We start from the raw sequence: 14,140 nt of genomic DNA on the forward strand, positions 1-14,140 counted from the left end.
AATTTAAATTTAAAAGTGCACAGTTCCAGTAGTTTCCTAATAAAATGATGGTCGGTGTGCAAGGGATGCTCGGCACGTGAGCTCACTCTTGCAGAGTGATCGCAAGCCACAATTGGACATGGGGATAAAAAAAAAGCATAGTCGATCAGTAATGTTTGTACGTTCAGGTTGAGGACGCTGATGGCCAGGATTTGGAATGCTAGCGGGATCTGAAACAATTGGGCCGTGGCGTAACAACGTGGTCCATGGTTTGACATTGAAGTTTCAGGTTTTCGAGTTTATTTGTTTAACCGGGTGAGAACTCAAAAGACCAGCAAATGTCTGGCCAACCCGCGCGGACCTGGGTCACCAACATTTCCGAAGCAAATAAAATTAAGTACAGCAATGAAGCAAGTTGGAATGGGAGCAAAAAAATAACTGTCTCATGTTAAATTGTGAATATTGCACGGACATAAACTGGTATTGCTTGATAATTTTCTCTATCTTAAGTTGGCTCGGACAGATACATTTTCAACTGATCGTAGTACGATTACAAAGACCTTAGTGACCATAGTCTCACTGCAGTGAACGAGATACACCACGTCTGCTGCGCGATGGACCCTGGTCGTTGATAGAAGAGGGAGATTGTCAAATCTATATCCGGTGGCCTTTTGACAACATCGGTCGCAATGACGAGCGGAAACCACAGCACCGACGTGCGATGTGGAACGGGAACACAGCGTGAAGTCCGTCGTCTTACCTTTTTAGTTTTAGTCTTGCGCCCCGAGCAATGCGGCGCGTTAACGTGAGTGCGCGCGATCCCCGCGCCCCTCCCTGCAGGTGACGGAGAACAAGCAGAGGCTAGAGAAGGCTCTGAAGCTGGCTCGGAGACTGCGCAAGGAGCTGGGCTCACTGACCGACTGGCTGTCGGCTGCTCACCGGGAGCTGGCGGGCCTCTGCGCTTTGAAGGACGCCCCCCGTGCGCAGGACGAGAGTCAGAGCGGTGCCTACGAGGTGAACGAGCCCCACACAGTGACGGAGCTCCCACGGGGTGACGGAGCCCCCATGGGGTGATCCCACGGGGTGACCCCACGGGGTGACCCCACGGGGTGACCCCACGGGGTGACCCCACGGGGTGACCCCATGGGGTGACGGAGCTCCCACGGGGTGACCCCACGGGGTGACCCCACGGGGTGACGGAGCTCCCACGGGGTGACCCCATGGGGTGACCCCACGTGGTGACCCCACGGGGTGACGGAGCTCCCACGGGGTGACCCCACGTGGTGACCCTTACGGGGTGAAGGAGCTCCCACGTGGTGACCCCACAGGGTGACCGAGCCCCGAATCGGAAGACAAACCGATGACGTGGACGTACGTCATGGGAATGGGGAAGGGTGAAGCGATGGCGGCGGGTGACAATAGACGTCACCGGTAACGAATGCGCTAGTCGCTTAGTCAGCGCTGATGCTGTCTTCTTCGTGTGGCTGATGTTGATGAAGAGTCACGTGTGTGTTGGTCCAGATGATTTGCGTCAGGAGTAGCCGGGTGGTGCATCACCTTCTTGCCTCCTGATTTTGTACATGTGAAATGTGTGTGGGTGTGTGTGTTGAACATCTTCCGCACCGTACATTGCCAAACCGTGCTAATCGGATGGTTCTGTTCTGTTCTGGGTGACCACTGTGCTTATGAGCAAACCTAACACATTATTAGGTGATGCTGCATTGCAAGGAATCAAGTTCGAAGTAACCACGTATACTTGTGGTGAACATGCAAACAAACATGCTCTGATAATATTTGCATTGCCTTTGAAACTGGCCTACACCAGAGACGGCTTTCTTTAGGGCCTAGTCTCAGCAGTGTCTTACAGAGAACGCCCAAAAGCGAACAGCACAAAGACCATGCCACTATCAGAGCATTTAAAGCTCGGGGTGAGCAGCTACAAAATGGGACCCTTTTAGCCAGTATCAAAGTATTGCCAGAAAGGGTAAAACCAACAAACAGTACAAAAACGCGTTAATAGTGCAAAGTACAAGAAAGGTAAACAAATCAAACAAAAAAAACAACTAAACCATCCCCATCCTACAGGCAAAGAGCCCACTGAGGAATTAACTTGTTTTTCAAAAGCGACCTGGTCACAAATGAAAGCTCAACAATGTCGCTTATCAATTGGACATGTATGGCAACCCTTGCGTGTAATACAGGTTTGGTAACAATTCATGCTCTGCACTGACACAACTTACTTTTTTTTACCGTATTTTTTCTCAAACAAACACAAGATGGCTAAAATAATCCATCTTTCCATATCGATTCCTTGCGTGTGCGAAGTTGAGTGCGATTGTCCAGAGGAAAGCTTCCCCGAAAAGTAAACAAATAATTACCAAAAAAAAACAATCGTGAAAGATAATCGTCCAATCGGGAATAAAAGAAGAAAAATTATAATATAAAGCTCAGTTGTGTACGTGATGGGAAAAGATATTGGATAAAGTCTCCCATGTAAGAAAACACCAAGCAAGACCAATGCCTTATTTAACCTCGTATCATTTTGTTGACTTATCAGAAAATATCGATTTTTTTTTTACCCTAATAATATTTCAGAATTTGATATGAGCTCTATTAATATTGAATGAGTGTCTGCCACAATCATGTTACGGGTTCAATCATGAAAGGTTAAGGATTCGGTTTCACTGCAATGCTTTCTCACGGGGAGAGAAATACCATGAGCAAAAGCTTTTGCTGTTTTTATTTCATATTTTTTTCAACCCTCGACTGTTTATATTTCCACACTTCCCTCGACTCGCTAACAAATCACGTATTTGTTCCCCCCCCGCTGCCCTTGTCACACACTCCCAGGGCCTCCGCGCGGAAGTGGACCAACGGCGGGCAGCCATGGAGGGCGTGGTGCAGGCGTGGCTGGCGCTGAGCGGCCTCCTCGTGCCCAGGGACGCCACCAACGACGTCGAGACGCGCGTGGGGCTCGTGACGGAGAGATGGGCGGCCCTCACCACTCGCCTGCGGGAACTCACGGTGAGGGGTGGCGGGGGACTTGAATCCGGTGACGCCTCCTAATTCTCCAGGTTCTGGGAAACAAATCTCCTGCTTAAAAAGTTGTATTTCACCGTTTAAGAAGAAGGGTCTCCTGGCTGACCCGGTGGCCCAGAGGGCTGAGCTGGCACCGCTGAAGGCCCCGGGTTTGAATCCAGGCAGTGCAGCGATGCACCCTTCCGTGGGCATCTCTCTGTCACGGAAGTTTGCACCGCTGTGGGAGGGATCCGAATGGTTGCCTCGGTGTCTTGACTGGACGCCGATGGCCCAATTGTGGTAAAATTGCGGAGAAAAATAAAATATGTAAAATTAGTTTCATGCTCAAATTTCTGGACATCAGTGGAAAAGAGCTTTCATAGCTCATCGGATTCCTGCTGCAGTATAAATAAAGATTCTGATTCTGAATGCGCCCGCATGCTGCTTGTGAATTCGAGCTCTCGTCAAGACAACGCCGACTGCGTTGGCAGCAGACTGGAAGTGCAGGATTGCTAAAATTCTGGAGGTTTGCACCGCTGTGTGTGCGAGGGATCCGATTAGTTTGCCTCCGTGTCTTCACACCACGCCGATGGCACAATTGTGGTAAAATTTTGGAGAAAGATTAAACATGTAAAATTGGTTTCGTGCTCAAGGGCGGCCATGTGAATGTAACTTTCTGACCTGCTTTTACTGGACATCAGTGGAGAAGAGCCGTCTAGCACATTAGATTTATCCTGCAGTATAAATAAAGATTTAGAATTTGAACGCCCACTGAGTTGGCAGCAAATTGGAAGTGCTGTATTAATTAATTTCTGGACAGCTGCTACCATTAACATGCCCAGAATTTTAATGTTTTTTAAATGTATTCAGGTAGTGTTCTGGGCAATGGTCCATTTACAACAACAGCAACAGTGATGATTATTATAATTTCCTTTATTTGCCGAAAAAAACCTCCTTGTGCATCAAGAATATTTTTCGTGACAGTTTTGCCCTGGGATGTTTGGCCATGAATTGGTGTTTGGCGCACGTGGAAATATTGATGATGGAGAGGAAATACACATGCATGGGGTGGCAACACTCAAAACTCCACCACGGATGAATTCAAGTAGGCTCTGCTGCGCTATCAGCTCTTGCAAATTCACAGCCCAAGTCTGCAATGAGCCAGGCAGTCTCTCAGCATGGTATTCATGCGCGTTACTTGACTCTACTTCACCATGCTGGTCAGTACGGGTTAGTGGGGAACATAGTGGGGAACGGTAGTGCAGTGGTTAGTGCGCTGCACTACGAACCCGGAGACCCAAGTTCGATTCCTGCTCATGGCTAACACCAATGATAGAGATTATCTAAACCGATCCTTGGCCTTTCCTAGGTCGACTCGGCCTCGAATGAGTACCTGGTGCGGTGTGTAAGTAAACATCGCAACTCGGGAGACAAAGGCAGGTGGGCATGGTGCTGGCCACCCACCTCCTCGTGTGCGGGTTTGGCCTTCATTTGTGCTTGCTATAGCAGCACTTGCTGCAACAATCTGATTGGGCTATTGGGTGAATCTTTGTCTTTGTGTGGAGCATAGATGTGGAAGCAAAGATGCCCAGTAAAATAATGAATTTGGCCGCTTTGCTATACGCTGCCAACCTCGTAGGCCCACAACAGCCTATAACAGCTGTTTATGCATGGCAGGTCAACCAAGGACTATCCCAGCCCGGCTTGGCTTCCAAGGTCTGATGGGATCAAGTGCATCCAGGCGGAATGAGTCACAGGCAGCATAGAACGGGTCCGTCGGGGGTTGTGTTGCTGGTGACATCGGCGCAGCGATGCCATTAACTGTAAGAACCCACGTCTTATTGAATCGGCTTAGCAGAGATAAGGGTTTTTTTTTTCTTTTTGTTTACCAAGTGTGATTGAATATGCAAATTGATTAATGATATTTGTGCACCTGTTCGTCGTTATTCAGTGTCACCTCACGGTCGGTGTAATAGGTGTGGGTCTTCGTGGCACAACGTTTGCGATTGCAACGAAGTTCATGGCTAATCTCTCTCTCTCTCTCTTTCGCCCGTGGTATAATCAAGAGCATCCGAAGCCGATGTATATGGTCCCTTGCCAGGAGCAATCCATCAGATCTCATCACCTCGTTCCCTCGGACGCGTTCTCTCTCCCTCGGCTGTCATTCCATCGTCAGACTCTTCTGTCAGCCGTCAATCCCATTTATCGTTGAGCCCTGCCCAATCCAATTAACTTTTATTTTTTATCCGCGGTGCAGTGTTTCACGAAACTGCTGTGGATTTTGTGCGAATTCCTTGAAGAGAAAAACGAAAAGCGCCTTTCCGCGGCACAAATGCGGGCGTCAAATTGAGGAAACCAAAACTGGATTTCTAATTTCCTGGAAAATGATCCCATGTCCTGCTGCGTCGTTGAAGTACAGAAGACAAATAGCGCCTCCTCGGCTGAGGCGCGCGGGTGTGGGCAGGGCGCGTGTGTCACCGTGGATGTGACACGGTGACAGACACGCGCGCGCGGCAGGTCAATTTGTGTTTGAATTGGCATCCTGGTCTCCCGCCTGCCACGGATTTGCATCAATTTGTGTCACGTGTCAGCCCGCCACGTCGTGGCGTCGCTGTCATCAAGCCAGCGTCGGAGCGTAGAGCACGGAGGAGCATCATCGTCTGCGACTCCCTTCGCCCAGATTTGCTATTTACCACAATTTTCCCCTCCCCCATCACCTTGTCAGCGTTTGCTCCCTGGGCTGATTTTCTGCTCGATGGCAGCGCATTAACACGGCAATGAGCCCGTGCGCGTGCACACACATGCGCGCGTGTGTGTCTGCGCGCACGTCAAGAAATACATTGTGTCAGTGTCCCAATTTATATCCATCACACAAACGCACGTTGGTTAAGCCAAGCAGGACCTGCAACCACTACGAGTGTCGTGGGTGTCCAGATATTCCCCATAGTTTTAGATATGGCCGAAAGACACCAACTGTGTAGTCGGTAGTGAGACTGACTGCAAAATCAACACCCGAGAGAAGGCAAAGAAAGCGGGGGAAGATGGTGGAAGAGAAATGTGAGATAAATTTTAAGTGTTCGGAGACCCCTACTGGAGCGGGCCAAGGGAGAAAATGAAGGAATGGAAGAAAGTGGAGGAGGCCATTAACCCGCAGTGGGAAGTTGTGACTAACAACAACAACAACAACCAGAGTCACCGACACTATTTTGGAAAAAAACGCACGGTAGTAATTTTGAATCCTTGTTTTTTCGCTCCCTTCAACCGCACGGCGTAAATGCTGACTCCGCCGATGACAGGACCTTAAATTACACAGTAGCGCACGAGCAAGCAGGCTCGGCACCGAGTCGGTAGCCACTTCTTGCGTGAGATTTAAGATCATTATAGTTACAGGAGAGAACCTGTGATGAAGTCTGGGGTGAACTTAGTGGATCCCGTTTGTTATCTACCCCAGTAACCACCGGAACTTCCGCTCTTTTGGCACCTCCAATTTCCACAGTGTGACCTGCGCCGCTGCATAGAGATCTGTCGGCTAAAGCGGCCTCATTCAGTCTCAGAGCGATCCATTACCATGAAGACTCATCAGCTATGTATGGATGTTGAACTTCTTTCGGTACCGTACATAGCCAACCGTTGTAATCCCGCACCTCCGATTAGTTCAGTTGGCGATGTACGGTACCAAAGAAGTAGAGTAAAACCGTGGATTGCGAGTAACTTGGTCTGTGAGTGTTTTGCAAGACGAGCAAACATTTTATAGAAATATTAATTTGATAAACGACCGAGGTCTTCCAATACGAGTAGTACGTATATACGCTTTGTCTGCCGAGCATCACGTGATCACAACTGATATACGAGTGCTTTGATATACGAGTGTTTTGGATTACAAACACGTTTCCGGAACGAATTATGCTCGCGATCCAAGGTTTTACTGTCCAACATACATATATACATACAAGGACAACTAAAACACAGAAATCGGTTTCTTTAGAAATTAGTGTTTCAATCTCTCTTTTTAAACAAGCATATAAAGCTCCAGTGGCTTCCAAATATAGGAAGGAAGAGCGTTCCAGATGGCCACAGAAGCAGTCTGAAAGTGCACGATACAGTGACCGTCTTTGTTCGATGGTTAGCCAAGGTCACCGTGCATTTGTGATCTAACCAACAACCCATGGAAACCATTCGCTGGCCAGACACTGCCCCCTCCGCCTCAGTGCGGCTGTGCCCGTGAAGACAACTGCCTGCCTCTGTGTTGATCCGTAGCGGGCTCCAAATGGCCAAAGACGCCGCTACCTCGACGGGCATCTAGCTTAACTTTCATTTAAGCCGGTACCGCAAGTAAGGCCATGAACCCCCTTCGCCCCTGATAGGTATTGCTCTGGAGGCAATGATTGTATAGGCGCGCTGTCGTCACGAGCTGTGACAGTCTGTCATTCGGTGATATTTGGCTTGGTGCAGCGGTGATGAATGATCCAATCTTCGGCTAAAATCCACGGCAGAACAAAAAAATCGCAAAGTCCCTCTTCCTCCAAAAAATTGTCCGGTGATGCACAATGGGGGAGTATTGAATAAAAAGTAAAGATTCATTTTAAATACAAACTCGCTTATCAAAGCATGCATACTAATTAGGTGGGGTCTGTGATATTGTTATTGATGCCTTAAGGCAAATTCTGTTAATTATTTAAACCGGAAAAATGCCACCTCCTTAATTGTCTTCGAGATCTGACACATGCACAAGCCACACATACGTCCTCAGAGAATATTTGGCCTCATTATGGAGATTGTTACAAATGAGTTGTGCATGAGTTTTGGGGCTATTGCGTATCTGCATAGGGTTGTCACTCGTCCTAATTTCCCAGGGTCAGCCTTTCTGGGACATCCAAAAAAAAAAATCCCATTTTTTTTTTATCAGTTGTGTATTGACGCGTTGCCCAAGACGATGCATTTACGTGCAGTCTATTATTCTAGTATCGTGAGATATATTTGTCTCCCCATGACGTACATACGTTCGTATCTCTTTGTGTTCAATGAGTCTATTTGTATATGTCTGTGCCTCTATGAGTTTTACTATATGGACCGCATTTTTGGGTGGCAGGGCCACAATCGCACTGCCCCTGAGGGGGGAGGTACTTTGTGCATCGGCCCGCCGACGTTCTGATGCCGTCGACGGTTGCAACCAGCGTCTCGCAGAAACGAGAGAGAGAGCGCGCGGATAGGCCACCGTGTTTGCTCTTTGCCCGACAGCCCGACGTGGACACGGCGGGGAAGGCTTCGACCATCCTGGGCGAGGGATCGGGGACGGCAGCAGGGGAGGATGACGATGGCGGAATCGAACACTTGAGGACGTTGGAAGCCAAGAGTTTGAGTGCTGTGAAGGTCAAGGTCGACCATCAGGTGGAACGGATGTGTTTGTGCTGTTCTCTCTCCTGCACTGCGCTCATTCTCTATTCAATGTATATGTGGTGTTCTTATTCTTAAGTTTTTTCGGTAAAGTCACGTAGGTAAAACATTAAAATTAATAAAAGTAAAATATTTTATTTTACTTTTATTAAAGTAAAATATTTTATTTTACTTTTATTAAAGTCAAATATTTTATTTTACTTTTATTAATTTTAATGTTTTACCTACGTGACTTTACCGAAAAAACCTAAGAATGTGAATCCTTGCAGTCACGAAAGCTTCAAATCTAGAATGAATGTGGTATTCTGTTTATTCAATGTTTGTGCGGCATGCTGTGTATTCAGTCTTTGTGTGGTATGCTGTATGTTCAATATCTGTGTGGTATGCTGTATATTCAAGGTTTGTGTGGTATACTGTATACTCAATGTCTGCGTGCTGTGTATACGGAGTGTTTGCGTGTGTGCTGTGTATACGATTCATTCATTGGAGATGTAATTGCTCGTACAGCTGTTAGGAATTCCATACAGATTAATTTAGCAGGTAACTGGGTGGCTTAGTGGAATAAAACCCAAGTCAAGACGGTGAGCCAACACCACTGGATCCTGAGTTTGAATCGATCTATAAGCCACCCTTGAGTACACTGGATTCTCAAGGCAAATGACTGTCTAAGACTGCCTCTCTTCACATTTCGACGCCACATAAATGCACATTGTGTCGTATTAATTTACAATAATGAAAAAGTTATTGCCATAAATAAGCAATAATCACGCACATGTTTCTTTGTTAAACATTTTTTTTTATCTTCTTGGTTCTTTCGGTAAAGTCACGTAGAATGGAAATAAGAAATTAATTATTATTTTATTATTTCCATTCTACGTGGCTTTAAAATAATTATTATTTTATTATTTCCATTCTACGTGACTTTAAAATAATAATTATTTTATTATTTCCATTCTACGTGACTTTACCGAAAGAACCAAGAAGATGAATCCCTGCAGTCACGAAAGCTTTAAATCGAATTTTTTTTTTTTACATTTCATACTTTTGGCTTTATAACTGCATTTGTTTAGAAATGCGATGTTGCATTCAACCACAGCCCCGTTGTTTCCTTCAGGATTTATTTGCCCTGCCATGTCAAGGCCTAGGAATGCTCATTTTACCGGACAATAAATTTGAATGAATAAAGTAAAAAAAAACAGGATCGAATGACCCGGTGTTAACCGTGGCTGCTTGCCACGTGTTTACCGTGACGAACGTATGCACAGGTGCGCTTTTGACATTGGTCTCCTATTAAACGCTGACGGATGCTCCTCAGTCCATAGTTCGAGGCAGCGATGTAAAAACCCATAAATAGACCCGATGGCACTCGTGACTGTGATGTTGTATTATCAAGTATGATGCGCATCTCAAGAGGCAATGCATTATGAAAACGACTTGCGCGTGCCCCTGCTGTTTTTTCTTCTTTTTTTCGTATTCGCTGAAACTGCTTCTGCGGAATAACAACCCAATAGTTTCCCTATCCGCATCGCATCTCCGTCTCAACCTGAGAACTTTCACGCTTTTTCAACGTTAACGGTCGCTGTAATTTTCACATGCTTGTTCATTTAAATCACCGTCTCTTTCTCTCTCCATTTGTCGACAACTTCCCCCCCCCCTTCCCCAGCTGGCGCTGTTGCAAGCCCAAGCCATGGGTATTGCGGGGGCCCACAGGGGGCCTTACCGTTTGACCAGCGTAGCCTCCATCAAGGGGGCCGACCCCCCAACCCCACCGCACCCCCACTCCTCCCCCTCGCGATCCTCCCATTGCGTCTCTCTGCTGCCTCCCTGCTCTGAGCTCCTCGCAAAGGCAAGCGATGCTTTGGATAAAAAAAAAACGCCGCACTCCGCGGCTCCTCTCACTCCGCACACGCCCGCGTCCGTCGAGCTGGTCGCTCGATGAGCATGCCCCCCCCCCCCCCCCGCGTGTTGTCCGTCAGTCGGTGATGTTTGTGATCGTAAAATTTAATCTGTGTTTGAGACCTTTTTATTTTATGGGTAAATTTGTCTCTCGGTGGCTGTCGGTCAGAGCGGCTGGTTATGAACATATACAAACAGACCTTCATCCCGTGTCCTCCACGTATGAATAAAATATGTTTTAGCTATCGGCCTATTGGCTCTACGGACAAATATTATCCAGCAGCGATTGTTTAAGCAGGAATATTCGGGACTGGTTTCGACCTCCTTGGTCTCCATCAACAGAGTCGGGCATCTTCGACAAATACTGCCGGATTTCCAAATCCTATTGGCAAAAATCCACTCCGTATAAACTATTCGGCCGCCTTCAACACCATACAAATCTGTACGCTGACTGAAGGATCGGCTAACTCTCATCGGGTCGCCATCGCTAAGAATCGTGACGCCGTTGGTTGGCCAGCGCTGCTCTGTGCGGCCTTTGAGTCCCTCTCGTCCCTCTCGCCCGTTCCCGGCCCGCAAACACAGGAGACGGGCGACGCGAATCCGGACGGCACGGGCGCCGTCTCGCCGGAAGGGTCCGCCGGGCGGGCCGTTGAGACGCAGCAGCCGCCCCCCGCGAACCCGGGAGACTTCCTCGCCGAGCTGACGGCGCTGAGAGCGAGGGTGGCGGAGGCGGAAGAGCGCCTGCGCTCGCCGGAGCTGCTCTCTGGTCACTACGAGGACTTCTCGCGGCAGGAGGACTGTCTGAATGTACGGCTCGAGAGCGTGGATCGCCAAACCCCTCGCCCCCCCCTCCCCCTCCTCCACTTCACCACTCGCTTGTTCTTTTCTTGGATTTTCTGTTTGCACTCAGTCACATAGTCACTTTAAGATGTTTTTTGTTCATGTTTTTGTTTTTTGTTTGTTGCGGTTGCACCCGATTCAAGAGCCGAATGGCTCACAGGGCTATACCTAATAAATTAACTTGAACTTGAACTTGTTACTTTTCAGTAAATCTGTTTAATTGAACTAATAATCTACAGATTAATCGATGAGTTCAATAAGCCCGAAACTTCACCTGTACGATTTCGGTTGCTCCATGTTGTTCTAAATTAGGGACAATATTGACATTGCTGCTTTGGCCGTTCTGACCTTAAGAGGGCCTCGCTAACAACACTTGCCTCCACAGCCTGTCATGTTGAACTTGGGTGATGCTTGTATTTGCGTGTGTGTGTCTGTGTGCAACGTGTGTTGGCACAAGGGTTCGCACGCCACACTACGAACCAGGCGGCCGCGAGTTCTGTTCCCAGCCACGACTAACATCGTTTGCGAGTAGCTATCTGAACCACTTTTGGGCCTGCCCTAGTTCGACTCGGCCTTAAATGAGTACCTGGTGTGTTATGTAAACATCGACGCCGAGGAGACAACAGCTCAAACTTAATTTGGAGCTTTCGTGACTGCAGGAATTACTCTTTGGTTCTTTCGGTAAAGTCACGTATAAAGATAAAATAATAAATTAAATACTAGCATACGACGTTTCGATTGTAACACAAGCAATCATCATCAGGTATAACTGAAATAGAAACACAAATCTAGTATACTTAGAAATGTAATGTAATACAACAGAGAGTCGGATAACATAACAGTCAACACCCTACCTGGTTGATTACGTTCTTCCTGAGAATGTTAAATTTGAGAGAGAGATAAAACACAGAACCAGAGACATATAGACTGACAGATAAGCAGACAGATATCACAGAGATACATAGAGAGAGAGACAAACATAGGCATACACACAGAGGAGAGACAACAGCTGCCAAGTATGATGCCGTGGCCACATCCCGCCCCCTGGATGGCCGCTCTGACCTTAATAGGTTCTCGCTAACGGCACTTGCCCCAGCAGCGCGTAAATGGGCTACGCTGTTGACCTTTGCCCCCGTAACAGTGCGTGCAGGCGACACTGCAGGGGCTCAGGGAGGACGTAAGCGGCGTGGGCGCCCGCAAGGCCGCGGCGGTGGCCTCTACGGCCTCCCCGGAGGACGCCGTTCTGATCGACGGCGCGCTGCTCCGCCTGCACCGTGAGCTGACCCGCGCGGCCACCGCCTTCGGAGACCGCAAGATGTGAGTGGGGGCCCTAGCGCCCCCCCCCCCCTCTCTCCTGGACGCGGCCCGTCATGGCAGACTCTTGCTCCCTGTCCGGCTTGGCTCCGGCCGTGAACAAGTGGTGACGCTTTTAAGTAAAGGAGCGGCCACTTTCACTGTCGGAGACCGTGAGATGTTTATGGGTTTTTTGAGTCGTGGCCCATGACGGCCCAAGCCAGGGGAAGTAAAGAATAATTCTCTCACCTGAGGGATGAATAGGAAGTTCAAATACTTTTTGGCAGGCAACCACACTTGAACGCGCACACGCACCTTAGTGATTTGCGATCGCGTGAAAAAATGACAACGCGCTTGTCGACCGAGCGTTAATGTGAGGCCCTCTGGAGTGCCAGAGCGGCCTGAGCACAGCGCAAAAATTCAAAAACCGTGTTCAGAATCGGAATCTTTATTTAGACTGCAGGAGGAGGGGTCCAATGAGCTATGAAGCTTTTTTGTCACAGATGTTCAGAATGGATGCGTCAGCGTTGTTGCCGGTGTAACAGGCTAATATAACCCCTGCCCCGATTAAACCCGGGTATAGTTTGGCCCAGGCAAGAGTATACCTGGGGGGATAAAGTGTCCTAAGCTAAACTATACCCGGGGGTTTAAACTAGATTGGGCCCTCCAAGCCAGAATATGCCCCATGTGAAAGTTCAAACGAATTTCAATCGATATCTAAAAAGTGTATAAATGGAAGAAAGAATCGCAATTTGATCAATTGAAGCATTTTTATGGTTAGGGATAGGATTAGGGTTATTATTATTATTAAAGTGTTTCTGGTTGAAGCAATCAACGTTTATGTGCTTACAGTTTTAAATTAAATGTTAGAAAAATTTACTAATTCATGTGTATATCGCTCAACACTTACTATCATGGGGGTATGATTTGGTTGTGAATAATTTTATAACTGTTGGTGGCAGTGTCCTCTGCCTATGACCCCGTGACCCAAAAATGCGCTCGATCTCACAGGGTCTCAGAAGCTAAGCGGGTTTGGGCCTGGTTAGTGCTTGGATGGGGAGCCACCATGAGCGACCAGGTTTTTGCAACCATGTAAACGTTTCGATAACCCACCACCGCCCGACACGGCCAATTGGTAAGGTTTGTCTCGTGAACAAAACGTGCCAGTTAGCTATCACTCCAGCACATCGGTGTGACGCCAAGTAATTCCACAATATTCACAGTTGCGTCCGACGTTTGACTGGTTGATGACAACCAGATTCATCAAGCAATGTGCCAGAATTGCGAAGAAGTCTTCCTGTGGGGGGTTGTGGTAGTCAACAGAGTGCAGCGCAGCAGGCGTTGTGTCATACTGCACTTCTATGCTTCCGGCCTTCACTGGCCCACACTGAGCAGCATGGTGAAGTGTGCTCAAAAAGAGCCAATCACGATAGAGGCGTCTGGGAAGCCCCTCGACCCACAGCAGTGCCGTTGACACGACTCGAGCAGCTGCCCATTTGGGGGGGGGGGGTCCCTTCCGCAGGGTCTACGACCGGGCGGTGGAGCAGTGGCGTCAGTTTCACTGCGACATGAAGGAGCTGACCCAGTGGCTGTCGGACACGGAGGCGCTCGTCGAGCGGCTCTCGGAGGTCGAGGGTCACGCTCCCGTGGAGCAGGCTCAGCTCTGGGTGAGTGGGCTCGGTTCCTGGCCTCGCCGTGCACCCACCCCCGCATGGAGCTC

At 48.3% G+C, this 14,140-nt stretch overlaps 1 protein-coding gene across 1 annotated transcript in view; it reads left to right on the forward strand.

Annotated features, from left to right (window-relative positions):
- The window catches only part of LOC144947799 (dystrophin-like), a 330,156-nt gene that overhangs the window by 59,520 nt on the left and 256,496 nt on the right, over positions 1-14,140 (forward strand). Inside the window, exons 16-21 of the mRNA XM_078877152.1 lie at positions 820-993; positions 2,830-3,003; positions 8,236-8,385; positions 10,870-11,094; positions 12,269-12,444; positions 13,943-14,087. Coding sequence (XP_078733278.1) covers positions 820-993; positions 2,830-3,003; positions 8,236-8,385; positions 10,870-11,094; positions 12,269-12,444; positions 13,943-14,087 — 1,044 coding nt within the window. The remainder of the gene's footprint in view (positions 1-819; positions 994-2,829; positions 3,004-8,235; positions 8,386-10,869; positions 11,095-12,268; positions 12,445-13,942; positions 14,088-14,140) is intronic.

The sequence above is a fragment of the Lampetra fluviatilis genome, chromosome 47, assembly GCF_964198595.1.
Source record: "Lampetra fluviatilis chromosome 47, kcLamFluv1.1, whole genome shotgun sequence".
NCBI classification, from domain to species: domain Eukaryota; kingdom Metazoa; phylum Chordata; class Hyperoartia; order Petromyzontiformes; family Petromyzontidae; genus Lampetra; species Lampetra fluviatilis.